The following is a 19,921-nucleotide window of genomic DNA, read 5'->3' as shown; positions in this document are numbered from 1 at the left end:
AAACATAAAGTGTCGGTTGAAATAAAAGTGAATATTGTTTTAAAAAGGAATTGTGTTCAGACTATTTTTTGAAAAATTTCAATTATGATTTTAATTATAGAGATTATTTTTACTTGAAAAATGTATAATAGAGAAAGAGAGGATGAAAGACTATTTTTCATCGTCGAATACCACAACTTATATATTATATTATACAATTTGGACCCTTTGTGGGCCTAGTTCTTTATAGATTCACTAAAAGATTGCTAAAATATATATTTAAAAGGCACATACGGATCATACAACATCAGACGCAAACAAGGCCTTGTTGCATTATGTAGGCGTTTATATATATCTTTAGAAAAAATCGGTTACGTATCATTTTCTAAATACTACTCCATTAGGAAAACATTCGCACGTCTAAGTGGAAATATGCCAAAAATAATCTTCATTGTTCAAACCAATTAAGAAAAGAGACCATACGTTGGCTTTTTTTATGTAAAATTTTTAAAACAACATTGACATAACAATACAATCCATACAATGTATTAATATCCTGATGGAAGTATTAATAAAATGCTGTGTTATGATTAAAAATCATTTTGGCTAATAAAGCGGTTTTTTGATTAAATATTGAGTTCAGTCTCTCATTCATTCATTTGATACATCTCGCAGCATTCTTCCCTAATATATATATTAATCACAATTTTTCACTTTAAATGTAGAAACTCCAGCAGTCGGCCATCTTCGTTGGCGTCGTCAAAAGCTTGGAAATCCTGTGGAAATAAAACAGTTGCTATATTAGTTACAATAGCAAGACGAGAAACAATGATCATTGTAAACCATCCTATTTTCTCGGTAATGTGGTACATGCATATAAGAAATGTTTTGAATTATCATATACCGGTAAGTAAATGTTGCTATCAAATTACATACGCACTTCTGTTTCATAGTAACAACCTCTTATTGTTCTCAAGGACTGAAGATTTTCAAATTGAATAGACATACATGTAATGTACAGCTGTTTACCCATTAAGTTACACACAAGCATCTTAAAACTAAGTTGTGAACTTTGGCTCAGATGCTAAATGATGATCCCAAAACGTAAGCTAAACACTAGACATAATCCAGATTAATTAAATTAGATCTAATTTAGCTTGTCAAAAGCGAGCAAACTGAATCTGAGCTGAGCTGAGAGAGAGAGAGAGAGAGAGAGAGAGAAAGAGAGAGAGAGAGAATTGAAGAAATGAAGGAGAGATTATGCAGTGTCATACTTCTTCATTTCTTAACTCTCAGAAACCCGGGTTCTGACTGCTATTACTCTTACCCCGCAGTACGTGTTTCCGTTGAATATCTGTGGGGGTAGGAGGTCGGGTATCCCCGCCATGGCCCTCATCTCCTCCCTCACCTCCTGGTTCTTACTCAGGTCTATCTCTTCATAGGGGATCTTCTTACCGTCCAGGATTAGCTTGATTCGGTTCTGTTTGATGTATATCTGAAAGCACAGTCAAAAACAAAATAATTGTACAGTAGCGCCCTGGTAACGTATTCACTGCAATTGTATGTTGTATTTGTCGCATTAATTTACTATGTACAACATATGTAACTGCAGTGCATAAGAAATTAAACGGTTACTGTAATCTTTTCCTAAATGTGCATATAATTGAGAAGATGCAAGTGTGCGTTTATTACCATAACAAACCGAAAAGAAAAAGGGAGTGTCATTCAAAAAACAATGATAGTCTGCAGAAAGCATCATGGATTTATTTATCGGAAAAAGTAAAAATCTCCAAGCTCTCTTTACACACTGCATCTGTTAGACAGAAAAATCAACATAACACAAACAGAACTCGGAACAAAGCACAGGATTACTAAACCAATGGCGATCGAATTAATCATCAGTAGACGGGAGGTAGAGGAGACGGAGAGATCCCCAAACTCTATAAATGGGAGCACTCGACGGAAGGCAATAAACCAACCAGATATTAAGTATATACTATGGTAGTACTTACATCTCGGTTCGTGGATACGGTGGTCATGTAGAACTTGATCGACATCTTTATTTTTGTCTACTACTGATCTACTGTGCAAACAGTAGCGCTGTGTTTTGGTTAGAATAAGGCCGATAAGCAGGAACCGGCATCCCTGCTGGATGCCCCCGTGTGACGAGCCGGCTGATGATTCAGCATCCAGATGCACGAGTGTGCACCGGGCTATATACTTAATACTTGGCGCAGAGATAGAGAGCTGCATGTCTACGCGGCTACTCAGAGAAATAAATTACGCGACTGTGACAGATGGATTAATTATTTTTATTTTAAGGAGAAAAGTTAGTTTGTTGTGATCTGCACATTTCCCTTCAGGGGGCCTCACCCCAGGGGAATCGGCGGAAAGTTATTTCACACCGGCTTTCATTCATAGTTGTTAATTGAACTTAGTTATTATGCAATTAATCTGTTTTCAATGTTTTTTGTTTTTCTAGATTGTTGTTGGAAATCAACATTACGGTTAATTGTGAAACTTTAGATTAAAAATAATTACAACATTTCTTGTTGATAACTTAATATATTCAAGCGAGAAAATAAGGTAAAATCTGATTAAAATCAGATCCTTGATGTTTCCGATTAACGATATATCGGAAGCATCGATGAGCTGATACATCATTTAAAATGAATTAGGTACTAAAGGAAACAATTATATAGAATCATACGTTATATCTACATTGGTTTCAATATGTGTTGTGTACCTCAGTACTTTTCATATATGTTTGATTTAAAATCAATCCCTCCTTTGTTTTAAATAGAAAAGCATGTGTATGGATATAAAAAATAAGATGACAATCATCCGGTTTGGAAAAAAAAGTTTGTTCATTTTCTTCAAAATAACATGAGAGAAGAGGAAATGAAGATGTTTAATCTGTAATGAAGATACTTGACGTTAATGAATATCAGAATGATATTATTTAAAATATGGTAAAATTGGGGACAGATTTTAATCTTATCAAATGTATAGTTCTTTCCTCCATGGAAACTTAAATGTAGAATGCGTAAATGTCATAGTCTTCTTGTTTGAGTTTCGCATATTTTGGTTAAATAATTTAAATTCGAATTTATTCGCTAAAATTACGCGTTATACCAAAAAAAAATAACAAAGCCATAATTGCACGAAAATAAAAAGGAGCGATACAAAAAAGAGTTCAAAGTTTTGTTTTTTAAATAGTCTGAAGAATAAGGATTTGCGAACGGGTTCGGTAGAGTTGTCATAAAACCGAACTGAAGTAAAAGACATACCGAAACAGGAAACGACTCAACTGGAGAAAAAATAATCTTCACAGTTTCCGTGGATAGGCCATACTTGAAAAACAACCCTGACCAAGCTATCCAGACAAGCATCAGGAATATACAACTACCCCTGACGTCTCGATAAAATCAACCGAAATAGGGGTTCAGTGTACATGTACACTGAAGAAGCGTTTTCTTACATTCCATTGAATTTGATATTTAAAAAGAACGATGATGATGATGATGAAAATAAATTGGTATTTATCTCTTAATTTTTCACATCCCTGAGATTGTTCAAAACTTAATCTTCCGTATCATTCCCTGACAATAGGTAGAAGAAAAGACTTTTATTTTAGCCTTTCATATTTGTTCTCATCAGATCTCGTAATTATCAAGTTTTTTTTAAGGAACAAAATATGCCGAATATGTGGAAACTCCCCCGCGTGTAGATTTGAGGAAAGGCTTTGCTAAGATTAGGAACATGTAATGTTTTAATGAACATAACTCATTTGCGGTCAGTAAAGAGTTAAGGTGATTAAGGTAACATTTTATGGTACTCCAAAACGGTGTAAGTGCACTTGGAGAAACACGAGAACAAATGTTACCGTCGAAAACGACCAGTGTTAAATATTATTATCTGATAATTCCGGGGTAGAGCATGCTTTGAAAGGCATTAAAAACCAATATAGCCTTAAAGAATTTAAACATAGCTTTTCACACAATACTACTTATTGATCGCCTTGGCAGACTTTTAAAAACTCTGGTATTTATTGTTCCTCTGCAGGGAGATCCAAGTAGAAATTGTCAACGATACAGATCGGGAGTTATCTGCCCAGTGTGGGAGCCGCCGAGTCCTTGACAACCCGTCTCAGTGCACCTCAAGATGCCTCCTCGAGTGCAGTATATATAGGAAAACCATGGAGGAAAACTGCATTAAAGGTACACTTTCAATTTCATTGTGAAATCTACAACGTTCTACGATGACAGATCGATTTATTTATTTTTTAAATTTTTTAAAAGTTCGTACCAAGTCCAAAATGCATGTCAATTACTTATGTGCATTGTTTATATATATGTTTAGAATAAGGGTTTGTCGTGAGGTGCACATAAGTTTATGGCAAACCTGTTCGGGTATTAATTTCCGTGCAAATGATTATGAACAGGTTGTTATACATGTCTATAAGTCTACAGAATTAAAACTATTGTTTGAGAGTATTTAAAATTTTCGCGATATTGTTTAAATTGAATAGTAATGCGTGGCCATGTCTCATGTTAAATCATGTGTCTTTGCTTACTCTGAGTAACTATAATTACTGTTTACTTACAACATAGAAATTCCATTGCCAACTTTGTCACCATTCACATGGTTTTGTAATGCTTTTTAAACTCTTTTGCTCCACTCAGTAACATTAAATTAGTTCGTTACTCATCGCTGTCTATGTAGCTATATCATGTTTATAGCGAGATAATTTTGCATTTCAAACCATATTTAAACTAAAGTCGATTATTAATGTTTTTGTTGTAAATCGGATTTTATTAATTATATTGAACAAAATATTCATCAATGAACTGCATCTGATATAAGGGTTTGTTTGATGTGTAGGCGCTCGACAAAATTCATACAAGGTTTCACCCAAACGTTAATATGTTGACATGTATCAAATATTTGTCTTGCCGACAGAACTGTGATCAAGAACCGAGTTAGGATCAATTATCGACTAATTCTTTAAAAGACCATGTTTAGAATATGCTTTCGAAAACATCCCATCATTCATTCTTAATACATATTTATTCAGAGTCTATCATTCCCCTATAAGGGGAACTTTTATGGCCATTTTGATATCGGATTATTTATTCAATGAACGGTTTATTTAGAACGGCGGCCAAAATACTGGAAGGGCAAAAAATAATGAACCCAATCTCTTTAATCCCTTACAGTATGGGGTTCCGTAAACAGATAAATTTCTTCTTTCTTGCTACGAGATTTAGGATCTTTATCGGGTAGATCTTAATGATAAATCCCTATTTAGGAATTCAGAAACAAAGCCTTCAATGTTTATTCAGAGAAATCGGGACACATTGTTGTACGTGTTATATGGATGCATCAGTAGAAATACGGAAGGAAAAACATAGTTTTTATTTAACAGAAATCGGTCTGAGATATTGATAAACGGTGTACATATCAGTGGACGATTTCAACGTGAAATGAGAAATTTGAATTGATTATTTTTTCTCTCAACTTTTAATCTCTTGATTGAAAGCCCCAGGACGTATCTCATGTTTTCAACAAGTTTGAGTGTCAAAGAGGTCTACGTTTATCTACAAAAATCGTGCTGTCTTTTTAATAACCATTAAACACGTCCTTTCAGATGTCAATTTCGCTATTGATTCTTGGATATAGACATTTGACTTCGATAAGCAACAACTATCGAATTTTTTCTCTTTTTTTTCAGTGCGACGATTTATGATTTTCTTATCGATGAATTACGTCGATAGATTTCTATTTCGACCAATATTGTAATCAAATTTTCAAAGTGTAAATCTCATAAATCACTCGTCAATATAATAGCCCCATTTTTGTGAATTAACTAATTGCATCGAGTTTTACGTCACAGTTATCTTCAATGGTTCTCTAGGTGATCAGAATATCTGCCCCTTCATATTACCCATTGTAAGATTTATGGCACTCTTACGTAGAGAGGGAACACTTGCACAAGACGGTGTGAAGTTCAAACATATCTAAAGTTAGTAAGTTCTGTATTGAAAATGTCTTGCTCCAAAATACTTAATATCTTTCGTTATTTCATTAAAGTCATATGGGTTCGATCGCAAAAATAAGTGCCAGGTTATCATTCGAAAACGCAATATTAAGTCTTCGCGAATAAAATTTATTTTACAATATTGCTAGGTCTTGTTTCGATATGACGGTATTTATGAGTATATTCTGTATATGTGTTTTTCCAGAAACATTTGATTCGGAGGAAGACCAACTAAAACATGATCTCCTTCATGGAGGGTATAACCTTAATGACCTTCCAAAAGTCCCCTCCAATGTCGTAAAATTGTACGTCTGTGCCAGTAGGAAAGGTGCGTTAAAAATAATTACGAACCAAATTTATAATTTACAACCGACAAAAATGTCTATTTTGACGTTTGAGATGTATTTTTTTTTTACTTTAGACTTTGAAAAGGAACGAGACATTTTGATTAAAGAAGTGTACCCCGATCTCCGACAATACTGCAGAGATAACTATGGCGTGGATTTCCATGTGAGTTCCATTAATTTTATATACGTAAACTAAAGTAGCTACGATAGTTGCATTTGATAAAAAACTGTTGTGCTTCAATGTACAGGCTGTCGATTTACGATGGGGGTCCAGAATCGAGGATGATGTGTTCCAACCGATGTTTCTCAGAGAACTTCAGCGCTGCCAGAAAGTGTCCATGGGCCCAAACATTCTGGTAGGAGGCATTCTATAGTTCTTTCAAAACTTAGCAAAAACAAAAGTTTATCGATATCTAAAGTTATATACCTATATGTTTCAGTGCATGCTGTGTGAAGATGAGGACGTGTGGTACCCCCCTATGGAAGTAGAAAAAGACGAGTACGAAACATTACTGGAATTCCTAGCTTCTTGTGGTTTTGAAGACGAGGCTATGTTTGTAGACAGATACTACAAAGAAGACAAAAATGGACCGACTTCATATTATCACCTACAAGTGGACCTTCAACAATCTGGTAAATATCAAAGTTTCTCTAAGTTTGTATTTGACAAACAATAAAATTAATGTCACTAGTATTTGCGTCAACAACCGAGCAACTTAATTGCTAAAGTAAAATTAAATAATACCACGTGCCTTTTTCTTGTAGATCCCGAAGAATGGTCGTCTACACTTGGCATACTGCAAAGAATATTTTTGAAAGCGTCTGAAGCATGTCTTCAGAAAGGCATGATAGACACAGAGACTTATATGGAGTTCAAACCCATAGGTAACCATAAAGAAATTTGAACGTGAACTCTCCTTTAAAAAAGATTGTATTGTATTTTGATAATGTCCTACATGTATTTGTGAGTTTGTATTCTTGTACGTCCATTTATAGGTTTGGAAAATGAGATTGAGACCGGAATAATGGCAATTAATCGACAACTTAGAGACAAAAACTGCATTTTGTTTGTAAAACTGCCGTTCCAAGATGGAAAAGAGAGCCCCGTGAATGATAGCAGTAGCTCGTGCACGGGGAGTAGTAGCGGTTTTCTACCCAACAATTTGAGGGAAACGGTGCTCGAAAATATGAAAACAAACAAGAACGTTATCATTGAGTCAGCAGAGGAAATCTCTTGTGAGAAAAGGGACTTCTGTAATACGTTTGCCAACAAAATATATTGTTCAGTGAAAGAAATAGTGGACAGTTCAATGAGAAATCAAAATCCCGTGAAGACGGATCCTTTCTACAATGAAGTATACAACCATTGGAAGTTCCTTTTATCTTCACATTGTCCATTTCTCGAACGAGACGACCTCATGTCTGCCACTAAGGATTATTTTTTGTCAGAGACGGATCGACCTTTTGCAATACTAGGAGAGGCCGGCGTTGGAAAGACATCGGCAATAGTTAAGATCATACGTGATGTGAACACTGCCATATATAACAAAGACCTGACAATGCGTACGGCAATAGTGTTTCGGTTTGTTGGAGAGACCCAAATCATCACTGCCCGTCAGTTTCTGTTCAACATATGTCGCCATATAGTGATCTTAATGGGAAAAGACGAAAACGAAATCCCAACAGATTACAAGCAATTGAAATACTATTTTTCAGAACTTCTTCTGAGCGGAGAGTTTGGCGGAATGCTTTTAATTCTCCTGGATTCGGTAGACTTGCTACAGGATAACCACAACTTAGAATGGTTGCCAATCAAGATTGCAGTTAATGTCAAGCTGATTGTTTCTTGTAGTTCTCAGAGGAAAACCTTGTGCACACATCTGCAAGATAGATGCAAGGACAGTGTCCACTACATTCATTCATTGGATGCCTCGGATTGTGTAAGAATTTTCAGAGCTATGCTTAGCTCAAGTTGGAGGTCTGTCACGTATGAGCAGATGTCTGTTGTTAAAGATGCCTTCCAAATATGTACCTTACCATTATTCTTGTCTATGGCAATAGAAGAGGCAAAACGGTGGCATTCATATGACAAATTAAAGTTTTGCGTTCTTGGAGAGAATGTCAAAGAGAACATTACCGTCTTCTTCAATCGAATTAACAAAGATCATGGTCGCTTGTTTGTAACACATTTCATAGGGTACCTAACTGCCGCCAAATTAGGATTAAGCGAGTCGGAATTACTCGATATAATGTCGATCGACGAGGTCTTGCTCGAAGATGTGGATATGAAATGCAGTGAGACTTCCATAAGAAGAATGCCATCGTTTCTAATGGTACGACTGATGCACGATCTAGAACCATTTATCACTGAGAGGGAAGTTGATGGAATACTCGTAATATCTTGGAAACACAAACAGTTTCAAGACGCAGCTATGGATAGATACCTTAAAAACGAACAACTGGTTAAAATGTTATACTCAAACATTGCTGACTATTTCTTAGGGACATGGTCAGGGTCTAAGCGAAAACCATATCGGAGCATCGAAAACAGGGCATTAGATAACCTGCAAGAGGATATGGATGCATGTCGATATCTATGTGAGCAACCAAATAAATTTGGAAATATAGAAGCTACCACAACGTACAACATGAGAAAGTTTCGACATCTGACTTTTAGTCTTCGGAAGAGTGATCGGATTGAAGAACTCAAGGAGCATGCTTTGTGTAATCTAGATTATATGTTACACAGGATAAAATCGTCCACAATTCAGGAACTGTTGAGCGATTTTGATAATGCTCCAGATAGGGAAATTCGGCTTGTTGCTGATGCATTAAAAATGGCTGCTCCAACTATTGAAAAGAGTATCAAATGTTTAGGCGTTGAATTGTCTGGCCGATTGTTACAACATGCCCAATTTTACAAATACATCAGGGAGTTAGTTTACTGTTGTGACCAATTCGCACAAAGAAACTGCCCTCTTGTTCCCAACTGCCAGTGCTACAACACACCTGGCGGGGTCCTTCAATACAAATTCAATGCCGAGAGCGCTTCAAACATCTCTTTTCACCGGAGTCCTATTGGAATATTTCTAACGGCAAAAACTGCGGGGTTTCATTCCTTGCGAGCGTGGGAAATTTCCAGAGGGGACCCTCTTCCTGAAATAGCGATGCCTTTCGGTCAAATTCATTCGACAAAGGATGGGAATTTTCTGAATGTGTTTTGCAACGATGGAACAGTAAAAATCTTTCGCTCTGACTGTGGAGAATTGTATGATTCAATAGACTATAAATACGATGACATCGCAAAAATTTGCGTATCGAAAAAATACTTGGCTCTTGCTTTACAAAGAGAACCGGGTCCATATATAATTAATGTTGCAGAGGCATCACTTCTTCACAGATTCAGTTATCATTCGCGAACTTTGGCCATCAACTCAAAGGAAACGCATTTTATATGCGAATCAGGCACGACAATTTACTTATTTGACTTACCACAGCTAGTCCGAAGATGCACGGGCGAAGCAAGCGATGTTCCGCAACAAACAGTCTTGTGGGAGGACAAGAAATGCTTCGTTGTCACCAAAAGCAAGCACGTCGAATCAATAACCTTTGACATAGTCAACAAACGATATAAACGGAGCAATCTGATGACTGACATTGACATTCGGGATATGAAGCTTTCAAACACTGGAGTTGCCCTGGTCATCATGACTGGAAAGAGTATTCGATTGTTTTCAACTTGTACGGAAAAGGAGTTAATACTCGACAACAACTTGCCAGCGTGTTGCACGACATACCCTTCTTCAAACTACGCCAGTGTGACTTTTTCATATGACGACAAATTGCTGATTGCAATCCGAAGCTCTTTTCTTCTCATATGGAAAGTAGAAACTGGAAAGTTAGCCCGCATCTTGAAAACTGGACAGGTTGCACTTTCAAAACTTCTTACGTCTTTAGCAAACAACACGGCAGCCACACTCACTGAAGACAACTGGGTTCATGTATGGGATTTGAACAACGTCGATTCTGCAATTACTCATGCAAACGAGATATTTCCAAATGCAATCAGATCAGTAAAGTGTCTCCACGGAAGACACCAAATCGTTTGCTTTGGTTCCAATGGAGATGACGCAAAAATTGTGGACAGCGGTTCTGGACATATCTGTAATATTTTACGCGACAACGATGACGTCGGTCAAGTTCATGAATTGGTAGTTTCCAGAGATGGTTCTTACATCATCACAAGATTAGCTACCCAAACCTCCAAAGATGAAACTTTCAGAAATGTTCTTTTTGATGATGTTTTATGGGATGTGCGAAGTGGAAATAAGATTCGCCACGTGTTTGATAGTCGCTTTGTAGCGTTTTCACAAAATTGCAAAACACTGATATTCGTTACTTCTGTCAATATATCCGAGAACTGGATGAATAATGTTTACAACCTAGAAACCACCGCTCTCGACTCTGACTTTAATTTCCTGTGTGAGTTTCCCGAAAGGACTGAGTTTTTGACAACGCCGTGTGTAGTGTCCGAAGATGAATTTAGTTACATGGTTGGGATTGTGAAAACGTGCGAACCTGACTCACCCGAGAAAGAAACTGAAAACGATTTTGTGACGCGGTTACTTGTTAGAGGTCTATTTAGTCCTTCGGCATCATATAGAATGATAAAAATCAAAGACATTGTCTCCAACTTAGATGAAAACAGCATTTTTATTGACGCTTTTCCATTTCAAGAGTGCAGCTGTTTAGTCGTGTATGAAACGAGAGCGAACCTCAAAACTTCCAGTGCGGTAAAATCGCTTCAGAAAGGGGCAGTGCTATACAATGTGGAGAAAGAAGAGTGTCTACGCCATTTCACCTCATTCCTGGAACCAGCAACTGACATATCCTTGATTTCATTTTCCTCTAATAAACAAGTCATTCTTGACAGTCAAGGAACAGTATTTTCCATCGAATCCGACTACAAAGTTTCAAACACGCGCATAAAAAGCATAAACTTGAAATTCCCATGTCTAGCATTGAAAGGACAGTATATTGTCGGACTTTCTAAAGACTTTTCAGAGATACAAGTCTATCGCGTCAGTGATGGTTTTCAGAACGCAAAAATACCTGTCCATGGTCGTGGAAGCTGTCTGAGCGTGGGTTACGACGACAGAACGATCGCCGTGGGCTGTGAAGATGGAAGAGTCATGATATGGACTCTGATTCTACACCTGAGTGACCCCATGATCGAAGTCATTTCCAAACTCCCAAGTCGAATTCACATTCCTCATAAAGTTGAAGAAAACCAGAATGGAGCTTTGTTGGAAAGTGATATTGACTACATTACAAGTCGAAGCGTGCCAAATAAGACGGTGCCTAGTCCGGCTGACGTGAGGAGACCCCCGAGTCATCAGACCGTGTCCACGGCGGTGTATCTGACACAACAGTCCAGTCTAGGGAGAGAAACGCCGTGTAACATCCAATAGATAACGTTTTGTGGTTGTGTTGGTGTTTTATAGCTGTGATAGAGTTTGTGCCAATTTGTAATCAAAATGATATTTATGTGATATATATTTAGTGATATACATTATTATATTTTTTACATGTAGCGATTGGAATGTATTAAAGATGAACATGTTTTTTGACGGTTTTGTGATTATATTAGTGATTAGCGCTTTTTGTTTGAAAAGATAGCTAAAAGTCAGATAATGCTTCGATTTCAATAATTTAACTCGATATAAAACAATATGTTACTAATATTATTTGGTTTACGTATGCTCTTGTATAAATTTATCATATAATATATTGAACGTGATATGAAATTTTACTACGATAAGATAAGGTTCTGAACAGAAAGGCAAACTAAAGGCCCAGGGATTTAATAATAATAATGAAAATGGTTCTTCGAGAAACTTTTCTTTGACCTTTAGGCCTTTTGACCTTTATGTTGCATTCCCTTCCTATAATATAAATATTGTAAATATTGTAATATTGTAAAATTGATTATATAGAAAATATCGTCACACGATTTGTCATGATTTGAATTTGTCAAATCTCACCGAATTCCCTTGATGGCCCCTGGAATTGTCAGAGACACGAGTTCGTGTATTCCTTTCAAGAAGAGTATTCACAAGACACACACAAGTGCAAACGATGAAACTTGCCTCTGTTATTTTGCTTGGATTTTTCACAGGTAAGTTATTTTAAAAAGAAAAATACTAAATCTGATAATCTATATTTCATTCAAGACATGCAGAAAACTTAAAAGAAAGAGTTTTGCAGTTTATGTAATTTATAGTTTGATAATGATTAGATGGATTTCGTGCTAAACTCGTATTAAACTTAAGTTTATTAAAGTGCCAATGTTTATTTCAAACTAATTAACATTTTAAGAAAAAAGCTGTGAACAGGGACGTATATACTAATATAATTTATATACATTTGTATGTCTCTGTTGTGAACTTTTGTTCAAAACGCCTTGAGAAATATCATTTTTATACATATACATCATACAGTGTTTAAATTGCTAAATGAAAAAAAAATGGTGAGTTATTAAAAAACAAAAGGCATTACCATAAAGTATCTTACCCTATCCGAACCTAGTCGATATTGTCAATTTGACCTTCCAGTTGAAATGAAAGAGTTTTTTCAAAAATCTCGATTGAAAATTTCGTCGTTTTCGGGGTGCGTATTATACATAGGAACAGCGGGGTTTTTTTTTAGCAATGGGGTGCATATTATACAGATGATTGTAATATACGAGACTTCACATATTGAAAATGTTGACTATAATAGGATATGGTAAGATACTAGAAAGTTAAATGAACTAAATACATATATAAGTATTTTAAAATCTACAAAAATAAAAACAAGAGGCGCATGGAACATATTGCTTACCGAGTAATATTGGCCATAAATAATCAGCAAGCGGCAGCGTTATGAATCAAGGACAGGCTATCCAGTATCCAGTTTGAGAATCAAAATTGAATTTGACAGTTTAGCTAAATATTCTAATTTTCACAAATAATCAGAAGAATTATTTTCATTTCTATCTAATTTCTAGTATTTCTTTTATGACATTTGGATTGTGTTGTCCTTATTATTTCAATAAGATAATATATAAGTGTATCTTGTTTTCAGTGTGCTGTGGACAGTACGATACCTACTACTGTAGATATCTGTCTAACGCCGACTGTACGTCCAAACCCGAGGACCTGCAATGTGGGACGGACGGAAACACGTATTATAACGAGTAAGTGTCCACTGCATGTAAGTAACAAAGTAACCCCCCCCCCCCCCTCCACGTACTGTATAATCAGATTTTCAAAATTATGATTAAATCATGAATTTCATGACGTGTTTTGTACGCACAATTTTAGCGCACAGAATACACGTGGTTGGGCGAAATTAGATAAATATTCAATGTAATTTGATTTTATATAAATATTCTATGTCCAAGCAAGAGTACTTTAGACATAAAAGATTTATCCCACAAACAGTTGAGGTTAACATGAAGTATTGCACGTGTAGTTTTAATTTAAATCCATTTGAAATACTCCCACTTTCAATGTGGGCTAATTGGGAAAAGATACAAAGATAAGGGGTTTATAGCCTTGGTCGCAAAGTAAATTGTCTCGCACATACTATATATTTCCCCTTGGCGAGACCTGAACAATCCATAGCATCATTAACTCCAGCTCGTCTCATAAGACGGGGTAAATAAAAATCCCTCTATTGAGTTATCTCTCTTGTACGAGGTTTATTATACCGTAAAAATTACACACAAGTTTATTTACTAAAATAACTGGAAGTAATAATTATTTGAGATAACAATTTACATGATATTAATATCTTAAAATAAATTTGCTCTATCTAAGGTGGGATGGGACATCTGTCAATATTAATGTGGATTAATATTATAATTATAATCAAATAAATTTTCAAATTACAAAAAAATACGTTTTCAAATTTTTTGGAAAGGTGACAATTTTAAAATCCCCCGCGGGATTCGAACTCATGACTTACGGTTTTGAAGTGAACCTTCTCACCCAATGCACTTCGCTGTAAGCTGACAAGTAAGGAATGGGATCTTTAATAAAATTACACTTCATTTTATTGCTTATTTCGATAAATAGTACGTCACAGCATAGGGGTGTCCCATACCACCTTAACTAAGTTCAGTTATTTGACATTTCATGGACCTCTCAATATTTTCCTTTAGCTGCGATCTCTCCAAAGCCCACTGCAAGGACAACTCACTCCACAGACGGTACAAGGGGCCCTGTCCCGTGGACAGTGTCGCCACCACCACCACCAGCAAACCCATCGGCGGGGGAAGCATCACCCATCCCACCCAGGCCCCAATCAACGGGTCCGAGATTGCCTTTGACATCTTCTGTTTAGATCTGTTTCACCATGATTGTTCCAATGAAATGGCACAGCCCTTGTGTGCATCTAACGGGAAAACCTACCAAAACCTGTAAGCACAATGACATTATACACCAACCCAAAGTATGAACACGGATACTTTGTTGATATACTAATGAAAACCTTAATAATCTACTAGTTGCAGAAACACTCAGATATTTCAAATATAGTATCCACTGAAGGACATGAAGCTTGACTCTAGTAGAAAAACAAATTGCATTATTATATCAGTAATTTTGCAGATTCTTATGAAAGTATTTTTTTTCTTCTTCTTTTTTAGATGCGAGTATGAGAAGACAAAATGCACTCACAGAGAATTACAGATTGTTAAAAATGCTCCATGTAACTAACCAATAAACTGTGATTTTTTGGATATGTATGTGTCCTGTGTCTTTATTTAAAAAAAATGATTTCAATTCAAATACTGAAATTAAATTAAAGAAGATGGGTGGATAAGGCGTGTAAAATGCCCATACGCTATCGGACAGGCTACTAAAAAATTAAAGTATCAACAAATCTGATGATTTTTTTAAAATCATTTAAAACAATATATATTTAACGAATCATTGATTTGTAACATGTAGGTATGTTCAATACTTGGAATATGTTGACTCAAACAGGCGTATACGTATCAAAACCTGCAAATATTGTCATTTTTTAGAACTTCGAGGCATTTTCTTTTATAGAGTGGGTCTGTGCTCCATATTTTTCTCAGTCTAATTAAGGTCTAATGGAAAACAAACCGATTTCAATCAAGAAAAACGTGGAGAGATGACCCACTTTACATAAAAAATATCATTTTGTATCCCAACAATTGAACGTATTGAAAAAATAATACAAGTCCGGTAATTCGCGACCTTAGTCACACATAATATTTAAAAAGCCGCCTCAGTTGTGTCTGAAATGGCTCAGTGGTTAGAGTACCTGGCATAAGATAACCGTATATATCTAGGGTTTTTATGTTACGGGTTCGATACCACCAAAATTTCCGACAATAATTTTTTTTCTTATTTTTTGTTAAATATATTAAAAACTGACTATAGTTAGAAATTTTGATTTTGCAAAGTTGTATTATAATATATTTGAATAGATTTAATTGCGGAAAAATAAATTTAAAATTGTATTTCACTACTAAACCGAATGGGCATTTGCGCCATCTTATTCCCCCATCTTTAAAAAACTATAAAACTTGTAAAATTACAATGCATATTTAAGATTGATCTTAGTAACAAGTTTATTCCTGGACATATTTCATATTAAAAAAACATCATAAGTAGACAATGAAACTAGTTCATAGAGAGGAAAAATTTAATTGAATGATGTACAGAAAAATGCCATCAGAAAAAAATTAGCTTAACTAAATAAATCAACATACATGTACATATGATTATAGACGACACTCTTTCTTGAGAGAAAAAAACAGTCCTGGCTAACTTTGCAAAACTAATGTCATACTCTTTCTTACAAATTCAACCTAAAGACTAGCTCAAACTTTGCATAACGTCTTTTGTCACAAATCCTGGGCAGGAATTTGAAGACAAGTGTTTGTCACTGTTATCAGTGCATGTAGCAATAATTGTATTGATCACTTGACTGCAGTATTTTGAGATTCGGTTGAGGATGCAGTCTCCATTTCCTGCGGTTTTATCTCAGAATTCTCAGTATTCGTCACAGGAGTGACCATAGAACTTGAACTTGTCCCAACAGCAGTTGTTGAGGATGTCTCTGTAGAGACTTTTGAGGGACTGTTGTTTGAGGACCCAGAGGACGGTTTAACAGGGGTGGACCCTGGGGTTCGGGGTGACCGCTGAAATCTACGCTTTGCATCCCGGTCAGCTGAGTTTTGTATTCTTTGCTTCATTACATCCTGAAGGATCTTATCCATAGTTGCTACTTTTTTCTGGGTTCTTGGGGTTCTATTGCCTGAAATTTGGAAATTATAACGGGTTGTTTTAAAGATTATAAATGTACTGGAAACTTAATACATACAAGTAAATTTAATTTAAGGTTTAGTATCAAAGAGTGACACAATATAAATGTATATTTTTACAATTGTTTGAAAATAAAATGGTCATTTATATCAACAAGCTTAAGATATTCACATAAAGATAATTTGAATTTGATTGTGTATTCCGTATACAGTACAAAAATATAACATACCAGGTAGTCGCTGCGGTGTGACTTTTGGTGTTGTTCCTATGTCATCATCATCAAAATCAAATTCTGTTGACTGCACTTGTCTAAAATACAACAAATATTTATAAAACCATTTTCAAATCGGCAGCATTGATACTATAAAAATATAAATAACAACCAAATGAACAATATTACATTAGAGAAAACTCATGCAAATCATAAAAGAAGATCATAATGTGGCTGCTTGCAATTTGGCAAAATAAACAATTGTGTAAAATGGGTGAGCTCATAAATTCATGTATCTACTTTCAAATATGATTATGGAAAGAGTCTTGTAAAACTTAGAGATATATGTATTAATCTCTTAGAATTTCTCGGTTTTTTATTTTTTTTTGGGGGGGGGGGGTGTCAGAGTTATTATTCCATAAAGAAAAAAAAACCCATTGTCGTGCCAATTATCTGTACTACTGTCCACCTCAAAAGATTGCTGAATTTCCAATGAAATTCCACTTACCCGGTACAAAGATTATTAATGACATCCAACTTACTTTGCATACTTCTTAGGTTGCTATATTCAATTGCTAATGGTATGACTTATACTTGAGTCCTCCATGTGCTGCTGAATATTTACTTACTTAGGTTCTACTTAGTTAGCTGAGTTTTTAATGATTAGCTTTTACTTTGAGTCTTCCTTTGGTTGCTGAGTTCTTAATGATAATTCACTTACTTTGAGTCCTCCTTGGGTTGGTGAGTTCTTGATGATAATGTAATTCACTTACTTTGAGTCCTCCTTGGGTTGCTCAACTGGCTCTGGTTTCACATCTTCCTTCATTTCCACATCTTCTTGTGATTTCTCTGCTTTTGGTAAATGTCTTCCAGGACATTTCCATTGCAATTTTAAAACTTTCTCTTTAGCCAACGCTTCATATAGCTTAAAAATAAAAACAAAAAAAGTATCTATATTTAAAACCTATTATTGATTTTATATTCAAAACCTATTAAACACTAAATAAAAATGCTACATTATTCCATTCACTAAACCTACTGATTATATCAATGGAAAGTTTCACTTAAATTTACTTTGTCTTTAATACACTTACAGGACCATCACTACCATATAAGAACCATACATATATGATAATGGCAAAAATGTACATCAACTTTTTATTGTACATACTGGTATATGTTTTGTTTGTACATATTACATGTAATAACATATGAATTTTTTTTCATTCCTTTTATTTACCCTAAATATTTGATCTTGAAAAAGTGAAAAAGATGACCTTTTTCTGCCATTACCCACTTTTTGCACAAAACATCTTATTATAAAGCATTTTTCTTTCAGAAAACATTGAGTGCAGTCATGAGCAAACAAAAAAGATTTATCCAATAATAATTCCCAACAGAGATTTTGCTTGTTCAAAGCTGTGCCCTATTTTACCATTTGATGAAAAACAAGAAAAGTGCACATTTTCTGACTGATTTTAATTGAACTGCAAAAAAAGTGTGGTGAGCAAATTTGGAACTTTTGAAACTCAAGAGTTAAGATCTGCCTGAGATTTGGGGAAATATAAATATCTGTGAAAATGCCAAACCATTTTGCTTTCTGTCATTTTCTTTATGTAAAAAAAAAATACAATGGTAAAATAATACACGAGCAGAGCCACTGGCAAGTAAATAACATTTCAAAATGAGTCATACAAATGTAAGATATACTTTTATAATATCCTCTGCAAGAGGGCACCATGCCCCATTTCCTTTTTTCCCTGGGTCATATTTTTCTTCATCACTGCCCTGAACTTGCCAATCATTCTCAGGTTTTGCATCCATCTATTTACAGGAAAAGAGTCATAAAATATAAAAATATGTTGTGAAGATTCGAAGAATGGAATGTGACCAGGGACGTATATACGTCCCTGATGTGACTTTTAAGAGATGCAAGAAATCGCCTGAGCAAAAAATTTACTCATAAATTTTTACAAAAGTTATTAAATAAAAAAATGTTTATTTATAAAGTTATAGATACCTGAATTTTTAAAACTAATTAATCCAATCAATCTCATTTGCTAGATAAAATAAATAAGGTCAAGCCCCCAAACTTACTGTTTATATAAAGGTTGGTTCTTTCTGTGTTTCAGATCTTTAAAGGACATGTGATATCCCATTTTTATACATAAAAAACCAGACTGATTTATTTCCTGTCGAAAAATTGAACAATCCTCTTAACCTTACCTTTAAATTCACCAACTCTAAAGATGCTTAGGCTTATAAAAAGTAAAAAGCGCCAAATTCATAACAAGAAATAAACAAAATAGTGTAAAAAAGGAACCTTCATAGTACATTTCTGATATCCGATAACCGTGATGCGCCCCGGGAATATTTTTCCAGTGGAATTTAGACAATCTTAATTCTATTTAAAAACAAATTTCAACATCTAACACGAAAAATTATCTTGGTCACCTACAATACCCAGTGACACATCTCAGTTTAAATTTTTTTTCTCCCATTACAATATTAGCAAACGACATCAAAAAACCTCATACATATAATATTATACAATATTTTTGGGGTAAAATGTAAATTATTAGTTCAATCAGGGAAGTATATACTAACTACTTATACTTAGTTTATACGTCCCTGGTTCCCCTGATCTTATCGAGAATTTTTTAAATTCTGAACATTGTAAAAAAAATTTCCTACAGGTAGTTGTGTCTGCTGTGCACTGGTGAAAATTCAAAGCACTATTCGTTATACAAGTATATGCAATTTTCCTTATGTTAAATTGAGTATGCGTGTAACGGTTTTAGCTGCATTTTATTGAACTTTATCTGTTTATTCACTTTCTAAACGCATATAACCATTCCATATAGAAGACAAATTTTCAAGGACTGGTCAGTAATTGTTATGTATTTATTTGATAAGAAATACTGCAATCAGAACACTGAAATTTTAAGCTTTTCAGGAAATCAAGAAGACATACTTTTTTGTATATATGAGCTGTTCACTA

The 19,921-nt window shown here is 35.0% G+C and overlaps 4 protein-coding genes across 5 annotated transcripts; 2 read left to right on the top strand and 2 right to left on the bottom strand.

Moving 5' to 3' along the window:
- Positions 1 to 459: 459 nt before the first annotated feature.
- LOC128189372 (SH3 domain-binding glutamic acid-rich-like protein 3) lies at positions 460 to 2,176 on the bottom strand. Its single transcript, XM_052860955.1, has 3 exons — positions 1,992 to 2,176; positions 1,307 to 1,474; positions 460 to 755 (listed from the first exon to the last, which is right to left on the bottom strand). Exons 1-3 carry the CDS (start codon positions 2,034 to 2,036, stop codon positions 690 to 692), a joined length of 279 nt encoding a protein of 92 aa, XP_052716915.1. The 5' UTR covers positions 2,037 to 2,176; the 3' UTR covers positions 460 to 689.
- Positions 2,177 to 4,045: 1,869 nt separating this feature from the next.
- LOC128188425 (NACHT and WD repeat domain-containing protein 2-like) lies at positions 4,046 to 11,993 on the top strand. The gene is made up of 7 exons (XM_052859471.1): positions 4,046 to 4,199; positions 6,225 to 6,347; positions 6,441 to 6,529; positions 6,615 to 6,722; positions 6,807 to 6,999; positions 7,132 to 7,251; positions 7,363 to 11,993. Exons 1-7 carry the CDS (start codon positions 4,178 to 4,180, stop codon positions 11,835 to 11,837), a joined length of 5,130 nt encoding a protein of 1,709 aa, XP_052715431.1. The 5' UTR covers positions 4,046 to 4,177; the 3' UTR covers positions 11,838 to 11,993.
- Positions 11,994 to 12,388: 395 nt separating this feature from the next.
- Positions 12,389 to 15,153, top strand: LOC128188427 (tomoregulin-2-like). Its single transcript, XM_052859474.1, has 4 exons — positions 12,389 to 12,544; positions 13,492 to 13,603; positions 14,573 to 14,830; positions 15,059 to 15,153. The coding sequence occupies exons 1-4, from the start codon at positions 12,505 to 12,507 to the stop codon at positions 15,126 to 15,128; spliced, it is 480 nt and encodes a 159-aa protein (XP_052715434.1). The 5' UTR covers positions 12,389 to 12,504; the 3' UTR covers positions 15,129 to 15,153.
- An 841-nt stretch (positions 15,154 to 15,994) lies between these two features.
- On the bottom strand, positions 15,995 to 19,232 carry LOC128188426 (PAXIP1-associated glutamate-rich protein 1-like). Of its 2 annotated transcripts, none has more exons than XM_052859472.1 (5): positions 19,147 to 19,232; positions 18,631 to 18,744; positions 17,694 to 17,845; positions 16,939 to 17,018; positions 15,995 to 16,701 (listed from the first exon to the last, which is right to left on the bottom strand). In XM_052859472.1, the coding sequence occupies exons 2-5, from the start codon at positions 18,742 to 18,744 to the stop codon at positions 16,364 to 16,366; spliced, it is 684 nt and encodes a 227-aa protein (XP_052715432.1). In that variant the 5' UTR covers positions 19,147 to 19,232; the 3' UTR covers positions 15,995 to 16,363. The 2 variants fall into 2 exon arrangements, with proteins under 2 accessions (XP_052715432.1, XP_052715433.1); XM_052859473.1 differs by lacking the exon at positions 19,147 to 19,232 and adding an exon at positions 19,018 to 19,138.
- Between the last annotated feature and the right edge of the window lie 689 nt (positions 19,233 to 19,921).

Source organism: Crassostrea angulata, chromosome 6 (assembly GCF_025612915.1).
Source record: "Crassostrea angulata isolate pt1a10 chromosome 6, ASM2561291v2, whole genome shotgun sequence".
Classification (NCBI taxonomy): Eukaryota; Metazoa; Mollusca; class Bivalvia; order Ostreida; family Ostreidae; genus Magallana; species Magallana angulata.
This window is presented reverse-complemented; position numbering and strand designations above follow the sequence as displayed.

Coding starts and splice junctions, on each gene's coding strand:
- LOC128189372 (XM_052860955.1), bottom strand. CDS start 2,036: ATGTCGATCAAGTTCTACATGACCACCGTATCCACGAACCGAGAT. Junction 1,475..1,991: donor CCGTATCCACGAACCGAGAT/GTAAGTACTACC, acceptor CTGTGCTTTCAG/ATATACATCAAACAGAACCG. Junction 756..1,306: donor ACGGAAACACGTACTGCGGG/GTAAGAGTAATA, acceptor TTATTTCCACAG/GATTTCCAAGCTTTTGACGA.
- LOC128188425 (XM_052859471.1), top strand. CDS start 4,178: ATGGAGGAAAACTGCATTAAAG. Junction 6,530..6,614: donor ACTATGGCGTGGATTTCCAT/GTGAGTTCCATT, acceptor TTCAATGTACAG/GCTGTCGATTTACGATGGGG. Junction 7,252..7,362: donor TATGGAGTTCAAACCCATAG/GTAACCATAAAG, acceptor GTCCATTTATAG/GTTTGGAAAATGAGATTGAG.
- LOC128188427 (XM_052859474.1), top strand. CDS start 12,505: ATGAAACTTGCCTCTGTTATTTTGCTTGGATTTTTCACAG. Junction 13,604..14,572: donor GGAAACACGTATTATAACGA/GTAAGTGTCCAC, acceptor ATTTTCCTTTAG/CTGCGATCTCTCCAAAGCCC. Junction 14,831..15,058: donor GGGAAAACCTACCAAAACCT/GTAAGCACAATG, acceptor CTTCTTTTTTAG/ATGCGAGTATGAGAAGACAA.
- LOC128188426 (XM_052859472.1), bottom strand. CDS start 18,744: ATGGATGCAAAACCTGAGAATGATTGGCAAGTTCAGGGCAGTGATGAA. Junction 17,846..18,630: donor TTGCAGAGGATATTATAAAA/GTATATCTTACA, acceptor TTTATTTTTAAG/CTATATGAAGCGTTGGCTAA. Junction 17,019..17,693: donor CAACCCAAGGAGGACTCAAA/GTAAGTGAATTA, acceptor GTTGTATTTTAG/ACAAGTGCAGTCAACAGAAT.